The sequence below is a fragment of the Lithobates pipiens genome, unplaced genomic scaffold, assembly GCF_037356315.1.
Source record: "Lithobates pipiens isolate NorthernLeopardFrog02 unplaced genomic scaffold, aLitPip1_a1.2 Scaffold_22, whole genome shotgun sequence".
Taxonomy (NCBI): Eukaryota; Metazoa; Chordata; class Amphibia; order Anura; family Ranidae; genus Lithobates; species Lithobates pipiens.
Window position 1 is genome coordinate 256,608,503 of NW_027507784.1, and position 22,688 is coordinate 256,631,190.

Below are 22,688 nucleotides of genomic sequence, written 5' to 3' on the forward strand. Positions count from 1 at the left end.
TGGGGGCCTTCATGCTCCAGTGTTTTAATAGGGACCCCCGTATAAAAAGAGAAATGCTGCATTCTGCTTTTGCGTGCGCTGGCAGAGGAGCAATTCCCACTCCCAGAGAAGGAGTTGCGTGTACCAATCCAACAGCGCCTGCAAGAAGAGGCCGGTTTGAAGATGTGTTGGTGACTTCGGATATGAGGTCATTCTTTCAGCCGACCCATCGACAGGTGTCATCCGGATCCAGCATCAGGGAACGCCTAGACCATCAGGTGTCCGACTACATCGGGTTAACAGCCGATGTGGACGCTCTGAGGAGTGATGAACCCCTGGACTACTGGGTGGGCAGGCTTGACCTCTGGCCAGAGCTTGCCCAATTTGCAATCGAACTGTTGGCTTGCCCCTCATCCAGTGTCCTGTCCGAAAGGACGTTCAGCGCAGCAGGGGGGATCGTGACCGATAAGCGTACTCGCCTAGCTCACGACAGTGTTAACTACCTCACATTTCTAAAAATGAATGAGGCATGGATCTCGGAGGAATTCAACACATGTGACCAGTAGACCATGTATATGTCTATAAACAATTTTTTTAATCGAGCACAGAGACCTTCTTTCTTCATTTGGCTCACTTCCTTGTCCAAAAAAAACACACCGTACTATATGCCCGTACCCTCCTCTTTGAACAGGTTGCGCGGTGTCATATTTCTACTGGGGCTGCTTATTATGAGGGGCTCCCACCATCCCTGTGCTGTGCTGACATCCTCCTGGGGCTGTACCTCTGCTGTGCATATTATGAGGGGCTCCCACCATCCCTGTGCTGTGCTGACTTCCTCCTGGGGCTGTACCTCTGCTGTGCATATTTTGAGGTGCTCCCACCATCCCTGTGCTATGCTCATTATGAGGGGCTCCCACCATCCCTCTGCTGTGCTGACTTACTCCTGGGGCTGCTTAATATGAGGGGCTCCCACCATCCCTGTGCTATGCTGACATCCTCCTGGGGCTGCTTATTATGAGGGGCTCCCACCATCCCTGTGCTATGCTCATTATGAGGGGCTCCCACCATCCCTGTGCTATGCTGACTTCCTCCTGGGGCTGATTACGGTGCAGGTGTCAGTGCTGTATATCACGGTGCTGATGTCAGTGCTCTCTGTCACGGTGCTGCTGTCAGTGCTGTATATCACGGTGCTGGTGTGAGTGCTTTATGTCACGCTGCTGATGTCAGAGCTCTCTATCACGGTGCTGCTGTCAGTGCTGTATATCACGGTGCTGGTGTGAGTGCTTTATGTCACGCTGCTGATGTCAGTGCTCTCTATCACGGTGCTGCTGTCAGTGCTGTATATCACGGTGCTGGTGTGAGTGCTTTATGTCACGCTGCTGATGTCAGTGCTCTCTATCACGGTGCTGCTGTCAGTGCTGTATATCACGGTGCTGGTGTAAGTGCTTTATGTCACGCTGCTGATGTCAGTGCTCTCTATCACGGTGCTGTTGTCAGATCACTCTATCACGGTGCAGGTGTCATTGCTGTATGTCACGCTGCTGGTGATCATCTCCTGCACCCTCTTCTTTGCCTACCCTGGTCCCTGACCTTCCCTCTCCTCCATTGCCTTCATGCGCTCCACAGTCCTGAATTGTCACAACAATTTCCCATATAAAAAAAGAATGCTTGTAGTTGTCGATCCCAGATTCACCTCATACATGTGTTATGTCATTGGCCATGTGGTGGGACTATGTTTGCACAGCTATTAATTATTTTGTGGCTGCAAATTTGACCTGTAGGTTTGCGAAGTTCGCTTCCCATTGAAGTCAATGGGGCCCGCCGCGAACATTCCGGTTCGCGAACTATCGGCCGCGTTCGGGGTCCGCGTTCGCGAAACGTCCCGCCGGAAGTTCGTCCATCACTACTTATCAGCGTCCATCTGTAGCCATCCCCAGTGTTCATCTGCTGCCTTGTAGTGACCATCTGTAGCCATCCCCAGTGTCCAACTGCAGCATTGCAGTGACCATCTGTAGCCTTCCCCAGTGTCCGTCAGCAGCCTTGCAGTGTCCATCTGTAGCCTTCAAAGGCGGCTCTAGGCTTTGTGAGGCCTTAGGCATAACCTAGACATGAGGCCCCACTCACATCTATAATGGGGGGAAAAAAATAATTCAAGCAAAAAAAAATGAATTGCATATATTAAGAGTACTGGTGTCAATGTGCTCAATCATACCAGTACTGAGAGCACACTGACACCAGCGCTGAGAGCACACTGACACCAGCGCTGAGAGCACACTGACACCAGCGCTGAGACAGAGCACACTGACACCAGCACTGAGCTAGAGCACACTGACACCAGCGCTAAGTACACTGACACCAACACTGAGAGCACACTGACACCAGCGCTGAGTACACTGACACCAGCACTGAGAGAACACTGACACCAGCTCTGAGAGAACACTGACACCAGCGCTGAGAGAACACTGACACCAGCGCTGAGAGCACACTGACACCAGCGCTGAGAGCACACTGACACCAGCGCTGAGAGCACACTGACACCAGCGCTGAGAGAACACTGACACCAGCGCTGAGAGCACACTGACACCAGCGCTGAGAGAACACTGACACCAACACTGAGAGCACACTGACACCAGCGCTGAGTACACTGACACCAGCGCTGAGAGCACACTGACACCAGCGCTGAGAGCACACTGACACCAGCGCTGAGAGCACACTGACACCAGGGCTGAGACAGAGCACACTGACACCAGGGCTGAGACAGAGCACACTGACACCAGCGCTAAGTAAACTGACACCAACACTGAGAGCACACTGACACCAGGTCTGAGACAGAGCACACTGACACCAGCACTGAGCTACAGCACACTGACACCAGCGCTGAGTACACTGACTCCAACACTGAGAGCACACTGACACCAGCGCTGAGTATACTGACACCAACGCTGAGAGAACACGGACACCAGCCCTGAGAGAACACTGACACCAGCACTGAGAGAACACTGACACCAGCGCTGAGAGCACACTGACACCAGCGCTGAGAGCACACTGACACCAGGGCTAACACAGAGCACACTGACACCAGGGCTGACACAGAGCACACTGACACCAGGGCTGAGGTAGAGCACACTGACACCAGGGCTGAGGTAGAGCACACTGACACCAGAGCTGACACAGAGCACACTGACACCAGAGCTGACACAGAGCACACTGACACCAGAGCTGACACAGAGCACACTGACACCAGGGCTGACACAGAGCACACTGACACCAGTTCTGAGATAGAGCACACTGACACCATGGCTGAGGTAGAGCACACTGACACCAGGGCTGACACAGAGCACACTGACACCAGGGCTGACACAGAGCACACTGACACCAGGGCTGACACAGAGCACACTGACACCAGGGCTGACACAGAGCACACTGACACCAGAGCTGAGGTAGAGCACACTGACACCAGGGCTGACACAGAGCACACTGACACCAGGGCTAACACAGAGCACACTGACACCAGGGCTGACACAGAGCACACTGACCTGACACCAGAGCTGAGGTAGAGCACACTGACACCAGGGCTGAGGTAGAGCACACTGACACCAGGGCGGAGGTAGAGCACACTGACACCAGGGCTGACACAGAGCACACTGACACCAGGGCTGAGGTAGAGAACACTGACACCAGGGCTGACACAGAGCACACTGACACCAGGGCTGACACAGAGCACAATGACACCAGGGCTGACACAGAGCACACTGACACAGAGCACACTGACACCAGGGCTGAGGTAGAGCACACTGACACCAGAGCTGACACAGAGCACACTGACACAGAGCACACTGACACAGAGCACACTGACACCAGGGCTGAGGTAGAGCACACTGTCACCAGGGCCGACACATAGCACACTGACACCAGGGCTGAGGTAGAGCACATTGACACCAGGGCTGAGGTAGAGCACACTGTCACCAGGGCTGACACAGAGCACACTGACACCAGGGCTGAGGTAGAGCACATTGACACCAGGGCTGAGGTAGAGCACATTGACACCAGGGCTGACACAGAGCACACTGACACCAGGGCTGGAACAGAGCACACTGGCACCAGGGCTGACACAGAGCACACTGGCACCAGGGCTGACACAGAGCACACTGACACCAGGGCTAACACAGAGCACACTGACACCAGGGCTGAGGTAGAGCACATTGACACCAGAGTTGACACATAGCACACTGACACCAGGGCTAACACAGAGCACACTGACACCAGGGCTGAGGTAGAGCACATTGACACCAGAGTTGACACATAGCACACTGACACCAGGGCTGAGGTAGAGCACATTGACACCAGGGCTGAGGTAGAGCACACTGACACCAGGGCTGACACAGAGCACACTGACACTAGGGCTGAGGTAGAGCACATTGACACCAGAGTTGACACATAGCACACTGACACCAGGGCTGAGGTAGAGCACATTGACACCAGGGCTGACACAGAGCACACTGACACCAGAGCTGACACAGAGCACACTGACACCAGGGCTGAGGTAGAGCACAATGACACCAGAGCTGACACAGAGCACACTGACACCAGGGCTGACACAGAGCACACTGACACCAGGGCTGACACAGAGCACACTGACACCAGGGCTGACACAGAGCACACTGACACCAGGGCTGACACAGAGCACACTGACACCAGGGCTGAGGTAGAGCACATTGACACCAGAGCTGACACAGAGCACACTGACACCAGGGCTGAGGTAGAGCACATTGACACCAGGGCTGAGGTAGAGCACATTGACACCAGGGCTGAGGTAGAGCACACTGACACCAGGGCTGAGGTAGAGCACACTGACACCAGGGCTGAGGTAGAGCACATTGACACCAGGGCTGACACAGAGCACACTGACACCAGGGCTGACACAGAGCACACTGACACCAGGGCTGAGGTAGAGCACATTGACACCAGGGCTGAGGTAGAGCACACTGACACCAGAGCTGACACAGAGCACACTGACACCAGGGCTGAGGTAGAGCACATTGACACCAGAGCTGACACAGAGCACACTGACACCAGGGCTGAGGTAGAGCACACTGACACCAGGGCTGAGGTAGAGCACATTGACACCAGAGCTGACACAGAGCACACTGACACCAGGTCTGAGGTAGAGCACATTGACACCAGGGCTGAGGTAGAGCACATTGACACCAGGGCTGAGGTAGAGCACACTGACACCAGGGCTGAGGTAGAGCACACTGACACCAGGGCTGAGGTAGAGCACATTGACACCAGGGCTGACACAGAGCACACTGACACCAGGGCTGACACAGAGCACACTGACACCAGGGCTGAGGTAGAGCACATTGACACCAGGGCTGAGGTAGAGCACACTGACACCAGAGCTGACACAGAGCACACTGACACCAGGGCTGAGGTAGAGCACATTGACACCAGAGCTGACACAGAGCACACTGACACCAGGGCTGAGGTAGAGCACACTGACACCAGGGCTGAGGTAGAGCACATTGACACCAGGGCTGAGGTAGAGCACATTGACACCAGGGCTGACACAGAGCACACTGACACCAGGGCTGACACAGAGCACACTGACACCAGGGCTGAGGTAGAGCACATTGACACCAGAGCTGACACAGAGCACACTGACACCAGGGCTGAGGTAGAGCACATTGACACCAGAGCTGACACAGAGCACACTGACACCAGGGCTGAGGTAGAGCACACTGACACCAGGGCTGACACAGAGCACACTGACACCAGGGGTGAGGTAGAGCACATTGACACCAGAGCTGACACAGAGCACACTGACACCAGGGCTGACACAGAGCACACTGACACCAGGGCTGACACAGAGCACACTGACACCAGAGCTGACAGAGAGCACACTGACACCAGGGCTGAGGTAGAGCACACTGACACCAGAGTTGACACAGAGCACACTGACACCAGGGCTGAGGTAGAGCACATTGACACCAGAGCTGACACAGAGCACACTGACACCAGGGCTGACACAGAGCACACTGACACCAGGGCTGACACAGAGCACACTGACCTGACACCAGAGCTGAGGTAGAGCACATTGACACCAGAGCTGACACAGAGCACACTGACACCAGGGCTGACACAGAGCACACTGACACCAGCGCTCACACAGAGCACACTGACACCACACCACTGTACCACCCCCCCTCCAGTCACATGCACCCCCTAGTCACATTTACCTCACATATAGCAAGGCTCTGTCCCCTCATAGTTCAGTCCATCGGCTGCACAGTGCACACAGACAGGCTGAATTGGCTCCGCCTCCATCATGGAAGCCCCGCCCTGGAAGGAGGGTAGACTCGGCGATCCTGTGCTGAGATGCTAGCTGTGCCCTGCCCTTGCACAAGAAAGGACGGACAGGATTTGATGGCGGGGCAGGCGGGGCGGGGCAGGCCAGTTGATGGTCTCTGTGTCTGCTGGTGTTCTGACTGGAAGAACACCTGCACTGCAGTTCCACTTCCAGTGAATTTTCCTGGACAGGAGTGGGGCGGGGTGTTACAGAGAAGAGAGGAGGCGGGCTGACTGTACTCTGAACGAGGAGGCACCTGGGACGGATGTATGATGATAGCCAGAGGCAGCTCTTTAGGCAAATGAGGCGGGAGCGAGGCCCCTAGGAGGGCGAGGCCTTAGGCCACCGCCTACTTTGCCTAATTAGAGAGCTGCCTCTGGTAGCCTTCCCCAGTGTCCGTCTGCAGCCTTGCCCAAAATTGCAGCATGTTTGGGTTTTGAATTTGCCGCTGCCGAGATATTCGGCTCCTCTCGCCGCCGATAGAGACCGAGCCAAGCCGAGTGCACTGTGTACTCGGCTACTCGACTCCGTTTGCAGTCACACCCCCATCCCGCCCTTTGGCCCGGCTCCTATGATGGACACAACACCAGGCCAATGGCGGGACGTAAAGGCTAGGAGGCGGGACTGGGCATCACTACGAGTGGAGCCTAGTCTTGCCAAGTACACAGTTCACTTGGCTCGGCTCAGCCAATGTCGGCGGCGCTTCTGTTGCCCCCACAGACAGTGGGGATTGGTGTATAATACGCACCAGTGATTTTCCCCTGATTTTAAGGGGAAAAAAGTGTGTGTTATACGCCGATAAATACGGTAATAAAATATTTAGAAAAATGTGAGATACTGTATATATATATATATTGTGGTAGTACGGAATCTCCAATCCTGGGACCGGGTTTTGGGAACAGCCAGCAGTCTGGCTGGATGATTGCACAGGTGGGTCTTGGGCTTAAAACAAAGCCAACACCATGGTTCTGGGCTCCACCCTCCCGAGGAGTCCAGGCGTGTAAGGGAGAAGAAGTGTGCATGTCTGCACAGGTCGGTCTGTCAGAGCAGACAGAGGGTCCAAGCTTGTGGGCTGAAAAAGAAGCTAGTAAAGAGTGCTGAGGTACTGGGTGTACAGGAACTCTGTTAAAGAGCCAAGAGGGCTGCAGCAGAAGTCTGAGCAGCAGTGCTGCTAAAGAGAGCCAGGTGGCTTGGTATTTTTGGTTCTACGTACATTATTGCTGTGGAAAGCTGAAACCCCTGTGTGGGCAACTATTTTGTTATCGGACTTTTCTTTCTTTAATAAAAGTGGGCCTACAAGCCCTTAAAACGGCATATCTGGCGTGGACTCCACTCACTGGTAAGCTCTACCTTTAAGCTAAAATAACCCCCAAATATTACAAGTGGTGTTCGAATGCGGGCATTAGATGGTGGAATCCGGGTCCTTGCTCCACAGTAAGTTCAAGTCAGGAACTATTGGCTGTGTGTGAAAGTGCAGCCAGGCAAAAGGCATTCCATGTTGCAGGTGGTGTACCTGTGAATGAAAAGTCAAAAAAAATTTTTTTTTTCCTTGCTATGAACTGTGTTTGTGTGCATGAGACAGCACAATCCGTGTGTGCAATGTGCAGGTGAGGAAAGCTTGCATGAAGAGAAAAGCAACTTGCTTTAAAAGAGACACTTTCATTTTCCTGGACTGTTTAAAGTTGCTCTGGAGTCTCTAAGTATGGGGCGGTCAAAGCTCTTAAAAGAAGCCAGGTTTGCTGAAATGAGAGACAGAGCTCTGTGGTTGGAGGGGTTGTTACCACCCAAACGAGCCCCATACATACCTGATCAGAGTGTATCAAGGAGAAAAAGGGCTGGGGTTGTCCCTAGCAACCCTGGTGCAATGAGTGCACAGGTGACTGCTGTTATGGAGAGTCCACCAGCATTTGAATCTGCAGTGGATTGGTGCAAGCGGCATTTAGCAGCACTGAACCAAGCTACAGAGGAAAGGAAGCCAACCCTCAGTGCAAGGGGAAAGCCGCTGGATGTCCATAACTGGAAGAGGGCTGTTGTTGCCCCTGGCAAAGCTGATGCAGTTAAAACAGCTATTGTGAAAGATGTGAATGTGTCACAGCATGAGACGGGATCCAGCAGAGAGAAGCCCATGCTATATGCAAGGAGAGAGGCTGATCAAAGGCTGAGGATGAGAGTGGTTGCCCATAGCAACGCAGAGGAAGCCAGTCGGGCTGTCTCTGTACCATGGGCTATGTCTAATAAGGATCGTGGAAAGTGGCTTCAGGAGGAGCCAATTTATCATGTTGGAGAGAGCCAGCAAAGTTCTGCTGGGAGAGTGCGGTCTCCCATGGCAACCGGAGTGAAATTTATGCCTGAAAGGAGCTGCAGTAGAGGTTTGGTTCAGTGTCCCCACAAAGAGGCCTGTGCATTCCGGCCAGCTGGGAATCACCAGGAGAGAATCGCTTTGGAAAAAAATCGTCCAGTACCATGCCTGGAATGTGGCCAGCTGGGGCATGGCATGTTTTCTTGCCCTAGGTTGTGGAATACGGCTGGAGATAATGTTGCTGAGAAAGTTTTGTCTGTAGGCCCAGATTCCGGTGAAAATATGTTCGCAGTCACCCCTAGCAACAAGAAGTTTCCTGTTGTGCCTGCAGGGGGTGCTAAACGGTGGGAGATGCCTGCTGTAGTTTCATCCCATGGCCACCAGGAGGAGTTGGCCAATAAAAGTGCAGCAGAGGACTGGTGCATAAGACGACGTACTCAAATGAAGATGGTGACCCCAACTACTGCGGTGGGTAAGACTGCCTTTAATGAAATGATGGCTGGAACTGCTGATTTCATGTATAAAAGGACTGGTTACGAGACTGTCCATGATGATGTGAGAGTGACCCCAGTTAGTGGGGCCACTGAATGTGCACTTGAGAATGACTTTTCCCTATATAGTGGGAATGCAAGGGTTAAAATCCAAATAGAACCTGTGTTGATGACTAAAAGTGTTGTGTTTAATGACTATCAGGCTCAAGTTGACCATGGGCTAGGACAGCCTACAAATGCGAAAAATGCTATAAGTGTTAATGAAAAGTTTAATGCTGTTGGGAAAACTTTTGCTCTGAAAGAACCTGGGGTTATCAAAAATGGGCCGTTGCCTGTAGCAACTGGTGGTAAGACAGCACAGTTGTCCACAGGAATCTCCAGGGAACTTCATGTGTTGGAGTCAGAGGTTGCCCTGGACAACTGCGATGTCACTCTGGTGGGACAGAATGGAACTGTACTGTGTAATGGTAATGTGTTAGTGCAAGCTGCTAGTACTAAAAATGTGCAGGTAAATGGTGGATTAACACAACCTGTGAAAAATGCAAAGGTGTGTGAGGCTTATGAAATGCAAGCTGAGAAAGGTGGTGAATATGGTGTATTGCAACCTGTGCTACCATAGTCTGACATGATTTACAATGACTGGTGTAATGAGTCTGCAACTAAGCCAGTCTGTTCTTATGTGTCTCCTTGGGCAGATGGATCGGTGCTGAGGAGTACCGCAGAAGGGAGCGCACATACAACAGATTGGGATAGTTGGAGCAAAAATCTTATCTCCCTGATAGATAAGGCTTTTATGCACAGATAAGGTGGACATGGTTTCTGCTGGGCCAGCAGGAGGGGCTGCAGAACAGCTTGTACCTGAGGGCGCGGTGGCTGCTGCAGGGGTTAACCCTGGTGAGCAGGATGAACCAAATAAGGGCACAGCAGAGACATTGTCCGTGACCCACAAAACTGAGGTTGACATGGAGTGTCAAAGTGACGTTGTCACTGGTAATGTTCTGGAGCAGTTCACTGATGCTGAGCCTGAGAAGTTGGGTATGAGTCCAGCAATTGGCAGCGCTCTGGTGGAGCACCAGGCTGTGTTTACCTCCAGCCGGGAGGAGGTTCCGTTAACCGTTGCAACTTTTCAAGTCTCAGCAAGTGAGTCTCTCTGCATCCTCAGTGTCATGAAAATCCCCAGGAAGGACTTAGGTCTGGAGTCAAGGGCCTGGTTTATAACCGAAGCATTAAAAGAGATGCTTGAACTTTGGGATGTACAGCCAATCTATACTAGTGTGTCTCCTCCACAGTATGATGGTCTGGTACTGCGGAGTACCACTAGGTGGAGCACTGTATGGCAGGCTGTACAGAGCAAAGCAAAACAGGACAGGAATGGTTTATTCCTAAATCTGCTACTTTTGTTAAAAGTTGCCGCTACGTATGCTGCTGGATTACGTCCAGAAGAAATACTTGAGACAGACTTTGGAGAAATGGTAAATAAGCCTAAAATGTCTGTGGTTTCACCTCCTAACAGCCAGATGGGAAGCATTTCTGCTGCTATGGTTCAGGGTGGTGCTGGTCAGTTATCGATGAAGGGCGCGTTTACTGCACCGGTAGAAAAACCACATGAAATGGAAGGGCCAAGTGTGAACCGGAAAGCAGCAGAGATCCTGACCAGGGCTCAAACAAAGGTGGTTAAAGAGACTGGGGTCCCCAGTCCAATGGTTGGTTTAGGTGACAAACCTAATAAGGTCCCCGGGACAGGGGAATGGACAAGGAGTGTGATAAAAATTGTATGTGGATCAGACCAGAGCTTGCCTGTTCCGGTGGATAAAAATACAGATGGCATCAGAACAGGTCAAGTGATAGGACAGCTGCCTGCAGAGTGGGTGAACCCAGGGGAGGTGGCGTCCTGTGGGTGATGGCAGCCCTCTAGTATGTGTGCCCTCTGTGGACTCTACCCTAGCAAATGTTGGAAAAAAAGGCATTGGTGACATGTGCAACATTGAGAGGTCTAATGTTGGTTTGAATATGTCTGTCAATGATGAACCAAATAATGTGTTAATGGTACATGATAATGTGGTGTCCAAAGGTACAGGTAAACCTGGTAATCAATTAGTGACTGCTGAGTCAGGTACCAGAAATAAGAGGTGGGTTTCCATTCTAAACAGTATAGAAATAGGCCCCCTACAGTCTCAGAACAGTACTGCTGAGAGAGTTTTGGGGAAACCTGGGAACCTGAAGCGTGGAGGCAGAAGGGTTGGTAGGAAGACCAACGGGAACCCATTAAGATTTCAGGAGAGGAAGTGCTTATGGAAATTCACTCGGAAGAAAAGTTGGGAAGGTCGCATCAAAGCTCATAGCAGAGTGACAGTAAGGCTTAGAGGGAGACACCAAAGGAGGCATTGGGTGGAGTTCCCCGTTAGGAGAAGCGAGGTTGGACAGGAGGGTACTTCTGTAAATGGTATCTGGCACAGAGGTGCCAAAAGTAACTTGGGTGTTCCGCCCTCTGGGTCGAAACAAAGGGGGGGGATATGTGGTAGTACGGAATCTCCAATCCTGGGACCGGGTTTTGGGAACAGCCAGCAGTCTGGCTGGATGATTGCACAGGTGGGTCTTGGGCTTAAAACAAAGCCAACACCATGGTTCTGGGCTCCACCCTCCCGAGGAGTCCAGGCGTGTAAGGGAGAAGTGTGCATGTCTGCACAGGTCGGTCTGTCAGAGCAGACAGAGGGTCCAAGCTTGTGGGCTGAAAAAGAAGCTAGTAAAGAGTGCTGAGGTACTGGGTGTACAGGAACTCTGTTAAAGATCCAAGAGGGCTGCAGCAGAAGTCTGAGCAGCAGTGCTGCTAAAGAGAGCCAGGTGGCTTGGTATTTTTGGTTCTACGTACATTATTGCTGTGGAAAGCTGAAACCCCTGTGTGGGCAACTATTTTGTTATCGGACTTTTCTTTCTTTAATAAAAGTGGGCCTACAAGCCCTTAAAACGGCATATCTGGCGTGGACTCCGCTCACTGGTAAGCTCTACCTTTAAGCTAAAATAACCCCCAAATATTACTATATATATATATATATATATATATATACACCACCTAAAGTGTATTAGAAACAGTACACCACTGAATGCATTGTAGATATAGGCTACACTGGATGCAGAGTATATATATATATATATATATATATCTATATATATATATATATATCAAATACACTGTCACTAACTGAATAACCTGCCTGCTTAATCTAACTCAAGCTATCTCTCTGTCCACGCCAACAACATATATATAGTATATTATAGTGTGGGGCGTGGACTTAGTCTCCTGAGCCATGATTGGCCAAAGGCACCCTAACTTTGGCCAATTATGGCTCTCTCAGCAGAGCACGCTGTGATTGGCCAAAGCATGCAGGTCAGATGCCAATCATCATACACCAATGCAGGGCTCGTCAAACCCCGGGCGCCAGGTCGCATTTGCGACTAGAATTAGCGACCTGGCGTCTGGGGCAGCACAGCTGGGGGGTATCCTGTCTCCGTGCACACCCCCTCCCCCCCGGCGTGATCGCGCTAGGCCCCCGCCGGCCGGTAATTTAGGCTGCGGCTTTGAAGCCTTCTGCGGTTCTATGCTTCCTTCTGGAATCTAGCATCCTCTTGTGGTGGCCGTTGGTATGACAACCAGCAATGCTAATGGAGCTTCCCCTGCCTGTTTTCACTACCCGCCTATCTCCTTCCCTTTACTTAGAATCCCTAAACATTATATATATTTTTTATTCTAACACCCTAGAGAATAAAATGGTGGTCATTGCAATACTGTCTGTCACACCGTATTTGCGTAGCTGTCTTACAAGCACACTATTTTGGGGAAAAATAATTTATTTAATTAAAAAATAAGACAACAGTAAAGTTAGCCCAATTTTTTTTTTATATTGTGAAAGATAATGTTATGCTGAGTAAATTGATACCCAACAGGTCATGCTTCAAAATTGCATCCGCTCGTGGAATGGCGACAAACATTTACCCTTTAAAATCTCCATAGGCGACATTTAAAAAATTCTACAGGTTGCATGTTTTGAGTTACAGAGGAGCGTCTAGGGCTAGAATTATTGCTCTCACTCTACCAATCATGGCGATACCTCACATGTGTGGTTTGAACACCGCTTTCATATGCGGGCACTTCTCACGTATGCGTTCGCTTCTGCACGCGAGCTTGGTGGGACAGGGGGCGATTACATTTTTTTTTCTTATTTATGTTAACATTTATTTTTATTTTTTTCACTGTTCTTTTAAAAAAAAAAGTGTCACTTTTATTCCTATTACAAGGAATGTAAAAATCCCTTGTAATAGAAAAAAGCATGACAGGTCCTCTTAAATATGAGATCTGGGGTCAGAGAGACCACAGATCTCATATTTACACAAAAATGCAATTAAATTTTTTTTTGTCATTTGAAAAAAAAATAAATAAATAAAATGTCCCACTAAGAGCTATGGGCAATGAACATGGAGGGGGGTGACAGGTGAGGGGGGGGGGGGGGGGGCGCCATCTTCCCCTCACTCGTCTCCATGTCAGGCCAGGGACAGGTCCGGATCGCCGTTACCGACCTGGCTCCTAACTTTTTTAGCTGGCTCCTAGATTCCAAGCAAATTTGTCAAGCGCTGCACCAATTTCGCAGTGCATTATAGGACGTTCCACGGCACTCTAATTTCCCGTGAATGCCCCATAATGTTTGCGGTCCTGCGAACGGGCGAACACCCGATGTTCGAGTCAAACTTATGTTCAACCCGAACATCAAGCTCATCCCTACTGGGTAACACTACAAAAGGAAGGAAATATAATACTATGAGAATTAATGAAATTGCCCTAAGATAATTTCTTGGTATATAGCCATATCTGTATGTAGGGATGCATCTACTGCCTGCACACAGGGTGTCAGAGGTCCCACTGCTCATTATAGGCCCCGTCTGTAGTGGGTCCTACAACTGGTTATGGGCCAGGGTACTTTCAGTGATTAAAACTACCCTTACTGGAAACCAGGCTCATGGTGGTATGCACATAGTCACTAAGAATAAATGACAGTGGTACCTGTGTATCCTCTGCTGCTGTTGATTGAGATAAATAACCTCTAAACCTTCCATGCTCCAGGCACATGTAGGGCTAGTGGCCATGCTGACGTCTAGATTTTACCCTTTAGGCATCAAAGTTATGGCCAATCAGATGTAGCCTTGTCCTAAAAGGGCTGGTGTTAAATAGTTACATATAGTTACATAGTTGGTAAGGTTGAAAAAAGACACAAGTCCATTAAGTCCAACCTATGTGTGTGCGCTTTTATGTCAATATTACATTGTATATCCCTGTATGTTATGGTCTTTTAGGTGCCTATCTAATAGTTTTCTGAAATTATCTATGCTCCCTGCTGGGACCACTGCTTGTGGAAGAGAATTTCAAATTTTTACCACTCTTACCGTAAAGAACCTTCTACGCAGTTTCTGTTAAATCGCTTTTCTTCTAATCTTAGTGCATCACTGCAAGTCTTTTTAAATGGCCTTTCACGGAAAAGTTTTATCCCTATTGTGGGGTCACCAGTATGGTATTTGTACATTGAAATCATATCCACCCTCAAGCGCCTCTTCTCCAGAAAGAATAAGTTCACTGCTTGTAATCTTTGCTCATAACTAAGATCTTCCAGTCCCTTTATCAGCTTTGTTGCCCTTCTCTGTACTGGACTGGTGCCCAGAACTGGACAGCATACTCCAGGTGCGGCCGGACCAGAGTCTTGTAGAGTGGGAGAATTATCATTTTATCTCTGCAGTCAATTCCCTTTTTAATGCATGCCATATTGGCTTTGCTTGCCGCAGCTTGGTATTGCATGCCATTACTGAGCCTGTCATCTACTAGGACCCCCAGGTCCTTTTTAATCCTAGATTCCCCCAGAGGTTCTCCCTCTAGTGAGTAGATTGCATTCATGTTTGTGCCACCTTAATGCATTATTTTACATTATTCTACAATCACTTACAGATTGGAAGATTTGCCTGTTCAATGACCAGGCCATTTTTTGCGATACGGCACTGCGTCGTTTTAACTGAAAATTGCGCAGTCGTGCGACAATGTACCCAAACAAAATTTACAAAATCATAATAAGAGTATATTGATCGGTTTGCGCAAAAGTTATAGCGTCTACAAACTATGGGATAGATTTATAGCATTTTTTTTTTTTGTAGTGCATAGTGGATTTGCCTTTAGTAAATAACACCCACAATGCTTTATAATTTTCCCCAATCATGCCATTTTCATGACTCCACACATTTCTGTCATGGTGCTGAAAATTAGGAATATTTTTGTTAGTAATGCACTACATACATTAACAACTAAAACAAGGTGTGTGTGTAGCAGACCCACAACATAATAATATTATCTGAAAAAGAGACTGTCACCTCATCTCGCACAGAAATTTGTTTTGCACTGTTAAAGAAAAAGGCCCAAAAAATAAACAAAAAAAAAAAGCTAGGAGACACCTAAAACAAACCCAAGCAGTAAATGAAAACAAATATTATTGCAGTTTGAAAGAGAAATGTATTAAAAAAATGTCTCTCAGACATTGTCTGGCATATCAATGGCCTCCCTACCCACAAAGTACTCCATGTATTGTTTTCTGACCTCGTGGGCGCTTTGGGGGGGGGCAAGCCAGGATGGCCAGCTTCAAGTCCATCAGGTTGGCAAGTTCAGGAAAGTCTGCCTCAGCCTCAAATGAGGCCACATAGTTTGGAAAGTACTTTTTTTTTTTTAATTTAGCAAAATGCAGCAGGAAAGCACTATATGGTTCAGTATATACTCTGCCATGTGGATAGGTGTCAAAAATAGGCAGAACTGGCTGGCCATTATCCCGAAAGCATTCTCCACCACTCTTCTGGCTCTGGCCAGCCAGTAATTAAAAACCCTCTGGTCCGGGGTGAGTGTCCTCATCGGGAATGGCCACATAAGATGGTTCCCCAACGCAAACGCTTCATCCGCGACGAAGACGAAGGGGAGTCCTTCCACATTCTCATCTGGAGGTGGCAAGCCCAAACTGCCACTCTGGAGATGCCAGTAGAACTCTGCGCGATCACTCCACCATCCAAAATCCGGCCATTTTTCCCCAAGTCCACATACAGGAACTCGTAGGTAGCTGACACCACCGCTAACATCACAATACTATTATACCCCTTGTAATTATAATAGTAGGACCCCGGGTGGGGGGTGGGATGATGCGGATGTGTTTCCCATCAATTGCACCTCCACAATTGGGAAATTCCCAACGGGTGGCAAAGTGGGAGGCCACAGTCTGCCATTCCTGTGGCGTTGAAGGAAAATGTGGAATCAAACAAGAAAAAAAATTAGTCATTTTGCACATCAACATTGCAAGCAGATTAGACACAAACATTTTTGGCCAAGATCAGTATAACATTTTTGGAAATTAGTATTTAAAGCCAAAAGTATAAGGTACCCTTATCAGATTCCTCACCCCATCTGATGGCCCATTGCAAAAAATTAGGGGGGGGGGGATGTTTTGGACAGGGAACCCTCTCCACTTCATTGAGAGCTGAATGCATAAATAATGCATGATACTTTGGCCAGCCCCTCCTTACTTACACTATTGGCAGCCCACTGGACAGGTAAAACGTGTCATAATCCAAAAAAAAAAAAACAATGAACAAATGCAAGCACATTTTAAGATTCTGCTATTACCTATCAAGATAATAATAGGAGAAAAAAACTTAAAACAGTAGCATTTAAAAGTATTCAGGCAGGCCCTTGCACTACATGCTTTGGTGAATTCATCCATAAATCTGACCACAAAAGAGGTAGCTATAGTGTGTATGGGTTTGGCAAAGTCAGCAGATAGAGGATTGGTATCAGCTGACTTAGCAGTTGGGGGAGGGGGGTTCCTAATGAGTTTGGCCCATCAAAAGCCTCTGGCACTCTGCATGAATTTAAGGACACACATAACATTTGTACACATTTTAGGGGGTGTTTAGAGGAAAGCACTACTATGCAGCTGACAAAATACATTGCTAAGTGACTAGGTTATAGGTGTATATGGGCCCAGAAGAGCATGCTGGGGAGGTTAGTGAAGGCAAATATGCATGAAGGACAAAAAAGGAAGTTTAAAAGCTTCCAGCATGCATGAGGACAAAGGGGCACAGCATATTACAGCATATTACAATCATGGTAATTAGGGAACGATGAAAGAAATACAATACATTAGGAAATATTAAATACATAGAATGTGATGTTAAAGGAGAAATTTCCCACATTTCCAAATTTCCCAAGATTCCCAGAGCCTGGGGGGAGATGTCTGTAGAGAACTTGAGGTCCTGAAGGCTTCTCCCTGTCGCCAAGTATCACAACGTGGTAATTGGCCTCTGCTACGGAGTGATGGCTTGCCGCATGCAGGTATCCTGCCTGCTGATATAAGGGGCCAGCAAAGCCAACAGGTGGTGAAAAACTGGGTCTGTTATACTGAGATAATTCCTGAAATCATCAGGATTATTCTCCCGGATCTCACGAAGCAAAGACATGTGCGAGAATTGGTCACGCTGGAGCAATCAATTCTTGCTCCATAAACTCCTCCTCGCCCTGTTCATGGACTGGGCTTGTTTCAAAGCTAAAAGCCCAAAACCAAGCCCCCGCACAGCACGGAGATTAAGACGAGTACGTACATGCAACATGGCTTCAAAACGGTTGGCTGGTCAGAACGGACTAACAGATAGCACCGATAAACAGCAAGGCCTGAAAGAACGAACTGACAATCAGAAACAAGCAGACAATAAGCACTGAATATCAAAGTGTACTATATAAATATAGGCCGCAATGACAAACAAATGCAAACTGACTTAACACACAGCTACGCACCGACAAGCACAAAGTGTAGCGCAGTAACGATCTGAAGCACAAGTCTGAAAAGCGTGAATCGTCTCTAACCAAACTTCTACTAACACGCGATAAACACGAGATCAGCAGAGGGAGCCCAAAGGGTGCCGCATGTGGTGCTGAACTTCCCTTTTATAGTCTCGTCGTATGTGTTATACATCACCGCGTTCTTGACGATCGGATTTTCCGCCAACTATGTCCAACCGTGTGTATGCAAGTTTCGGACAAAATCCGTCGGAAAAAATCAGACGGATTTTGCGGTCGGAATGTCCGACCCTGTGTACGAGGCATAAGACATCTAAATGTCAGTTGATACAAATAAAAGCCCATCAGAATGAAGACAGCACTACCATGCTAATACAAATAAAAAAGGAAACAATAAAAAATGTGGGGTTTTTAAGGTGCTTGAAAATCAAACCTATGGAAACATTACACTTCACTTTACAGTAAAAATACAAGGTTTTTATTATATAACATTATTAAAAAAGGGGATGACAAACCTCAAAACTCAATAGTAAAAGCATTAGACATAAATACAGTGTCTAACAAAAACACCCCACACACCCTCCTCATTAAGGATCCAAATGAACATAACTGATTATAACCAATTGCAAAAATATGACCATAATGGAATGTGTATAGCCTGATGACACTGCAGTCCGATGATAAAACGCGTAGGAAGGGGCTTCAGGTGATGTCATTTTCGCCTTTTGGAATGCAAACCAGCGCTCCTGGTCTGAGTTTCTGTTGGCATGTATTTTTCAATGTGACTGTAAGTACAAAACTATTTCCCAATCTGTTTTCAATAAATCTACTACATTATATGTAGTTTTCCCCACTCTGTCTTGATGGTTGTACTGGAGATCCTTAAAGTGACTGAGGCATCACAGAGATTTTAAAGGAATATAACCCAGTGGCTATTACTTATCGGTACCAGGGACCACCATTTGCTACACTCATCACACTGATTGAAAAGGTGCTATTTCACTTTTTTTAACTTAGAAGTCAAAAACATCTGGTGAGTGTGGTGTGTGTGTGTTTTCTTAAAGGCATGGAAGAACTCACTTAGATTGGACACAATGCATGATTATTTCATGGATTGATGATATTATATGATTTGTTGGTTTATGCATAAGAGTACTTTATACATGAGTTATTTTTTATTTATGTTAACATGGTAGCGCTGTCTTCATACTGAAGGGCTTTTATTTATATCAATAGACATTTAAATGTCTTACCGACAGTAGCTCCTTATCTTTGTTTTTTTGGCATACTAATTTTTTTTTCTGTTGGCACATATTTTTCTGTGCAGGCGTGGGTATTTTAAATATATACATTTTTTTTAACCCTGTCACAACACCTCCTTGAATCAGTTTTTTTTTTTAACAAGAATCTCCCTGAATCTGTTTAGTTGTCCTTAGCTGAAAAGGTGGCAACCCTAGGGCACTGAATAGAGGCTTTCATTTCTGTACCCTGCAGCAGCCCAATCACTGTACGTGTAAATGTGCAAGCACCATTTCTCTCAGTTTAGGGAAGGATGGGGTTAGTACTCTGGCATTTTCGCCTTGGGTGCCAGAGGCGCTTGCCCGACACTGGCTGATTGTCAAACAAACCATCAACAAATGAATCCACTGAGAAAGCATTCACTATTGGCTATCCTTTACATTCTTGCATAATATAACTGGCAGCATCCAGATATTAACCATAGTGGTTAATCGAGTTAACCGAGAAAGTAGCTAAAGAATGTGCCCCTATAACACAACCAAGGATAGTCCACTGTTTCCATGTAGTTAAATATCAGTCATGTGGTCTTCCTGATCCAAAATTGCAAAAAGAAAAAGTGTGTGACTGTCGACCAGTATTCGATGCAAAATATGAGATTACATAAAATGTAGGAAATAAATTTTATTGTATAATTAAGTAGGATTTGACTAAACTAACACACCATAAAAGGTATAACTATAGAGAAAGTTGGTTGTAAACAAAAAACGAATTAATCGTAAGCTTGCTGCATATATAAATAAAAAAAAAAAGTATTGTTTCTTAAGGATATTTAAAACAAAAACAGATGTCAAATTTAAACTAGTAAACCAACATATATCTCAATGAATTGAATATTATACTCTAATAATACTCACAGTTATGAAAGAAAAATAAGATCAATATTTTGAGCTTCATTGGTGGATATTGATGAGAACCAGTAATGTGGTGGATGTTCTCTCTTTGGAGTCTTGTTATGCATATGAAGTCAGTATCCCTGTGTGTCCTTTTATACAGCTGTTCTGCAAACTTCCACTGGAACTGTGATTAAAAACGCTGTTTTTCCTCTACGCTCTATTATATGCATCCCACAGACAGCTTCAGCCTTTTCCTGTGTGCGCCCTGGCTGTTCATTTTTGGAAAATGGCCAAGGAAACTCTTTAGTAGAAATAAATGGTTGTGGTACTTTTCATGAGGTGAGTATGAGCAGCCAAAGGATCAGTTAATTTTTTGCAAAAACATTTATTATGAAGATATTGACACAGTATCATAGTATATGCCCAGGTGAATGCCCAGGCAATAAAGCAATCCATAATATGATATGTAGTGAAAAAAAGAAAAAGGAAAAAGAACAAGGAGCATGAAAGGGAGGATAAAGGTGGGAATCTAAAAACATGAGCTGTGATCATGTGAGTAACTGCAATTCCTTGTGACGTGATGAAAAATGACACGTTGGATATGTGCTGTGAAGTGAGCATGTTGCCTGGAGACAGGCTAGCACAGAATGGGGGGCATTATATGCATGCAGCATACCCCGCAGGCTCTTCCCAGCATCATGTGGAGCAAAAAGAAGAGACGCCCCAATGAGCGGCAACCGACAGCAGCTGAAGATGCCAACATCCACATGCTGAACTGATGGAAAACACAACGTCATGCACGAAACGTGGAGGCTTGATGCCAACGCACGGAGGGACCAGCCCACCCAATCCCCTGCACCCGCCAAAGCGGACAAGGGTGGAAAGGGGATGCTGCCCTTACGTGCCTCGCAGCTCCCAGGTAATGGACAGCCAGGACAGACAAACAACCCCGGTTTACACAGGATAGCCCAAACTCCACCACATATAGGGAAATTAAAATTTTTTGGAAAATTACTATATAAATGTATAAATGTTGTATGTCACAAATCCCCCCCCCCCCCCCCCCCCCCAATAGGGATTAATTACTACGGGTGATCTGCCCTGTAGATCAAGGATCCATACTCCTAAACTTCCCAATGGTTACACAACACACCTCCATCCCTATCAATGTAGATGGCGGATAATTTGGGACTTTGAGTGAGACGTGCACATCTCCATCCCTGTTTATATATAGAAAGGAAGGGTTTTGGGACTTTCCATGAGGTGAGTATGCGCAGCCAAATGATCAGTCAGTTTTTCGCAAAAACATTTATTATGAAGATGTTGACATGGTATCATAGTATATCACGATATGATTACCAAACAGTATTGAACACATTAGTAGCAATAAAGCAACCCATAATATGATATGAAGCAATGATCATACATACAAAGCACTTAGGAATGCACATGGTCTAATGATCTCTGTATGTAAAAAAAAAATACATTGAAATTCATTTATCTTTTTGTAGACTTTGGTGCAACTGTCCCTGAAGAGTGCTTTACGCACAAAATGCGTCGGGACATGTACCTACTTTTTTTTTTATAGAATAATTTTTTTTATATATACAGAGATCATTAGGCCATATGCATTTCTAAGTGTTTTGTAGTTATGATCATTCCTTCATATCATTATATGGGTTGCTTTATTGCTACTAATTTGTTCAATACCATTTGTTAATCATATTGTTCAGCCCATTCACCTGGGCATATACTATGATACCATGTCAATATCTTCATAATAAATGTTTTTGTAAAAAACTGACTGATCCTTTGGCCGCGAATACTCACCTCATGCAAAGTCCCAAAACCCTTCCTTTCTATATATACACAGGGATGGAAACATGCATACTTGCATGTCTCACTTAAGGAATCTCTTTACTTAACAGAAGATGATGAAAGTTTGTTTTATATCCCACCTATAGCACATTATTTTATTGCAGTTTTTAACCACTTAAGCCCCGGACCATTTTGCAGGCCGAAGACCAGACCACTTTTTGCGATTCGGCACTGCGTCGCTTTAACTGACAATTGCGCGGTTGTGCGACGTGACTCCCAAACAAAATTGATGTATTTTTTTCCCACAAATAGAGCTTTCTTTTGGTGGTATTTTAATCACCCCTGCGTTTTTAATTTTTTTGCGCTATAAACAAAAAAAAGCGACAATTTTGAAAAAAACACATTATTTTTTACATTTTGCTATAATAAATATCCCCCAAAAATATATTTAAAAAAGTTTAGGCCGATACGTATTTTTCTACATATTTTTGGTAAAAAAATAATAATATAACAATAAGCGATTATTGATTGGTTTGCGCAAAAGTTATAGCGTTTACAAAATAGGGGATAGTTTTATGGCATTTTTATTAATATTTTTTTTTTGCTAGTAATGGCGATGATCAGTGATTGTTAGCATGACTGCGCCATTATGGCAGACACATATGAACATTTTTGACACATTTTTGGAACCATTGTCATTTATACAGTAATCAGTGCTATACAAATGCACTGATTCCTTTGTAAATGACACTGGCAG

General features: G+C 46.7%; 1 protein-coding gene across 1 annotated transcript in view; it reads right to left on the reverse strand.

Annotated features, from left to right (window-relative positions):
* Nucleotides 1–20,286, reverse strand: part of LOC143924583 (phospholipase A2-like) — a 148,254-nt gene extending 127,968 nt beyond the window's left edge. The window contains exon 1 of the mRNA XM_077448972.1: nt 20,135–20,286. Coding sequence (XP_077305098.1) covers nt 20,135–20,174 — 40 coding nt within the window. The 5' untranslated portion in view covers nt 20,175–20,286. The remainder of the gene's footprint in view (nt 1–20,134) is intronic.
* Between the last annotated feature and the right edge of the window lie 2,402 nt (nt 20,287–22,688).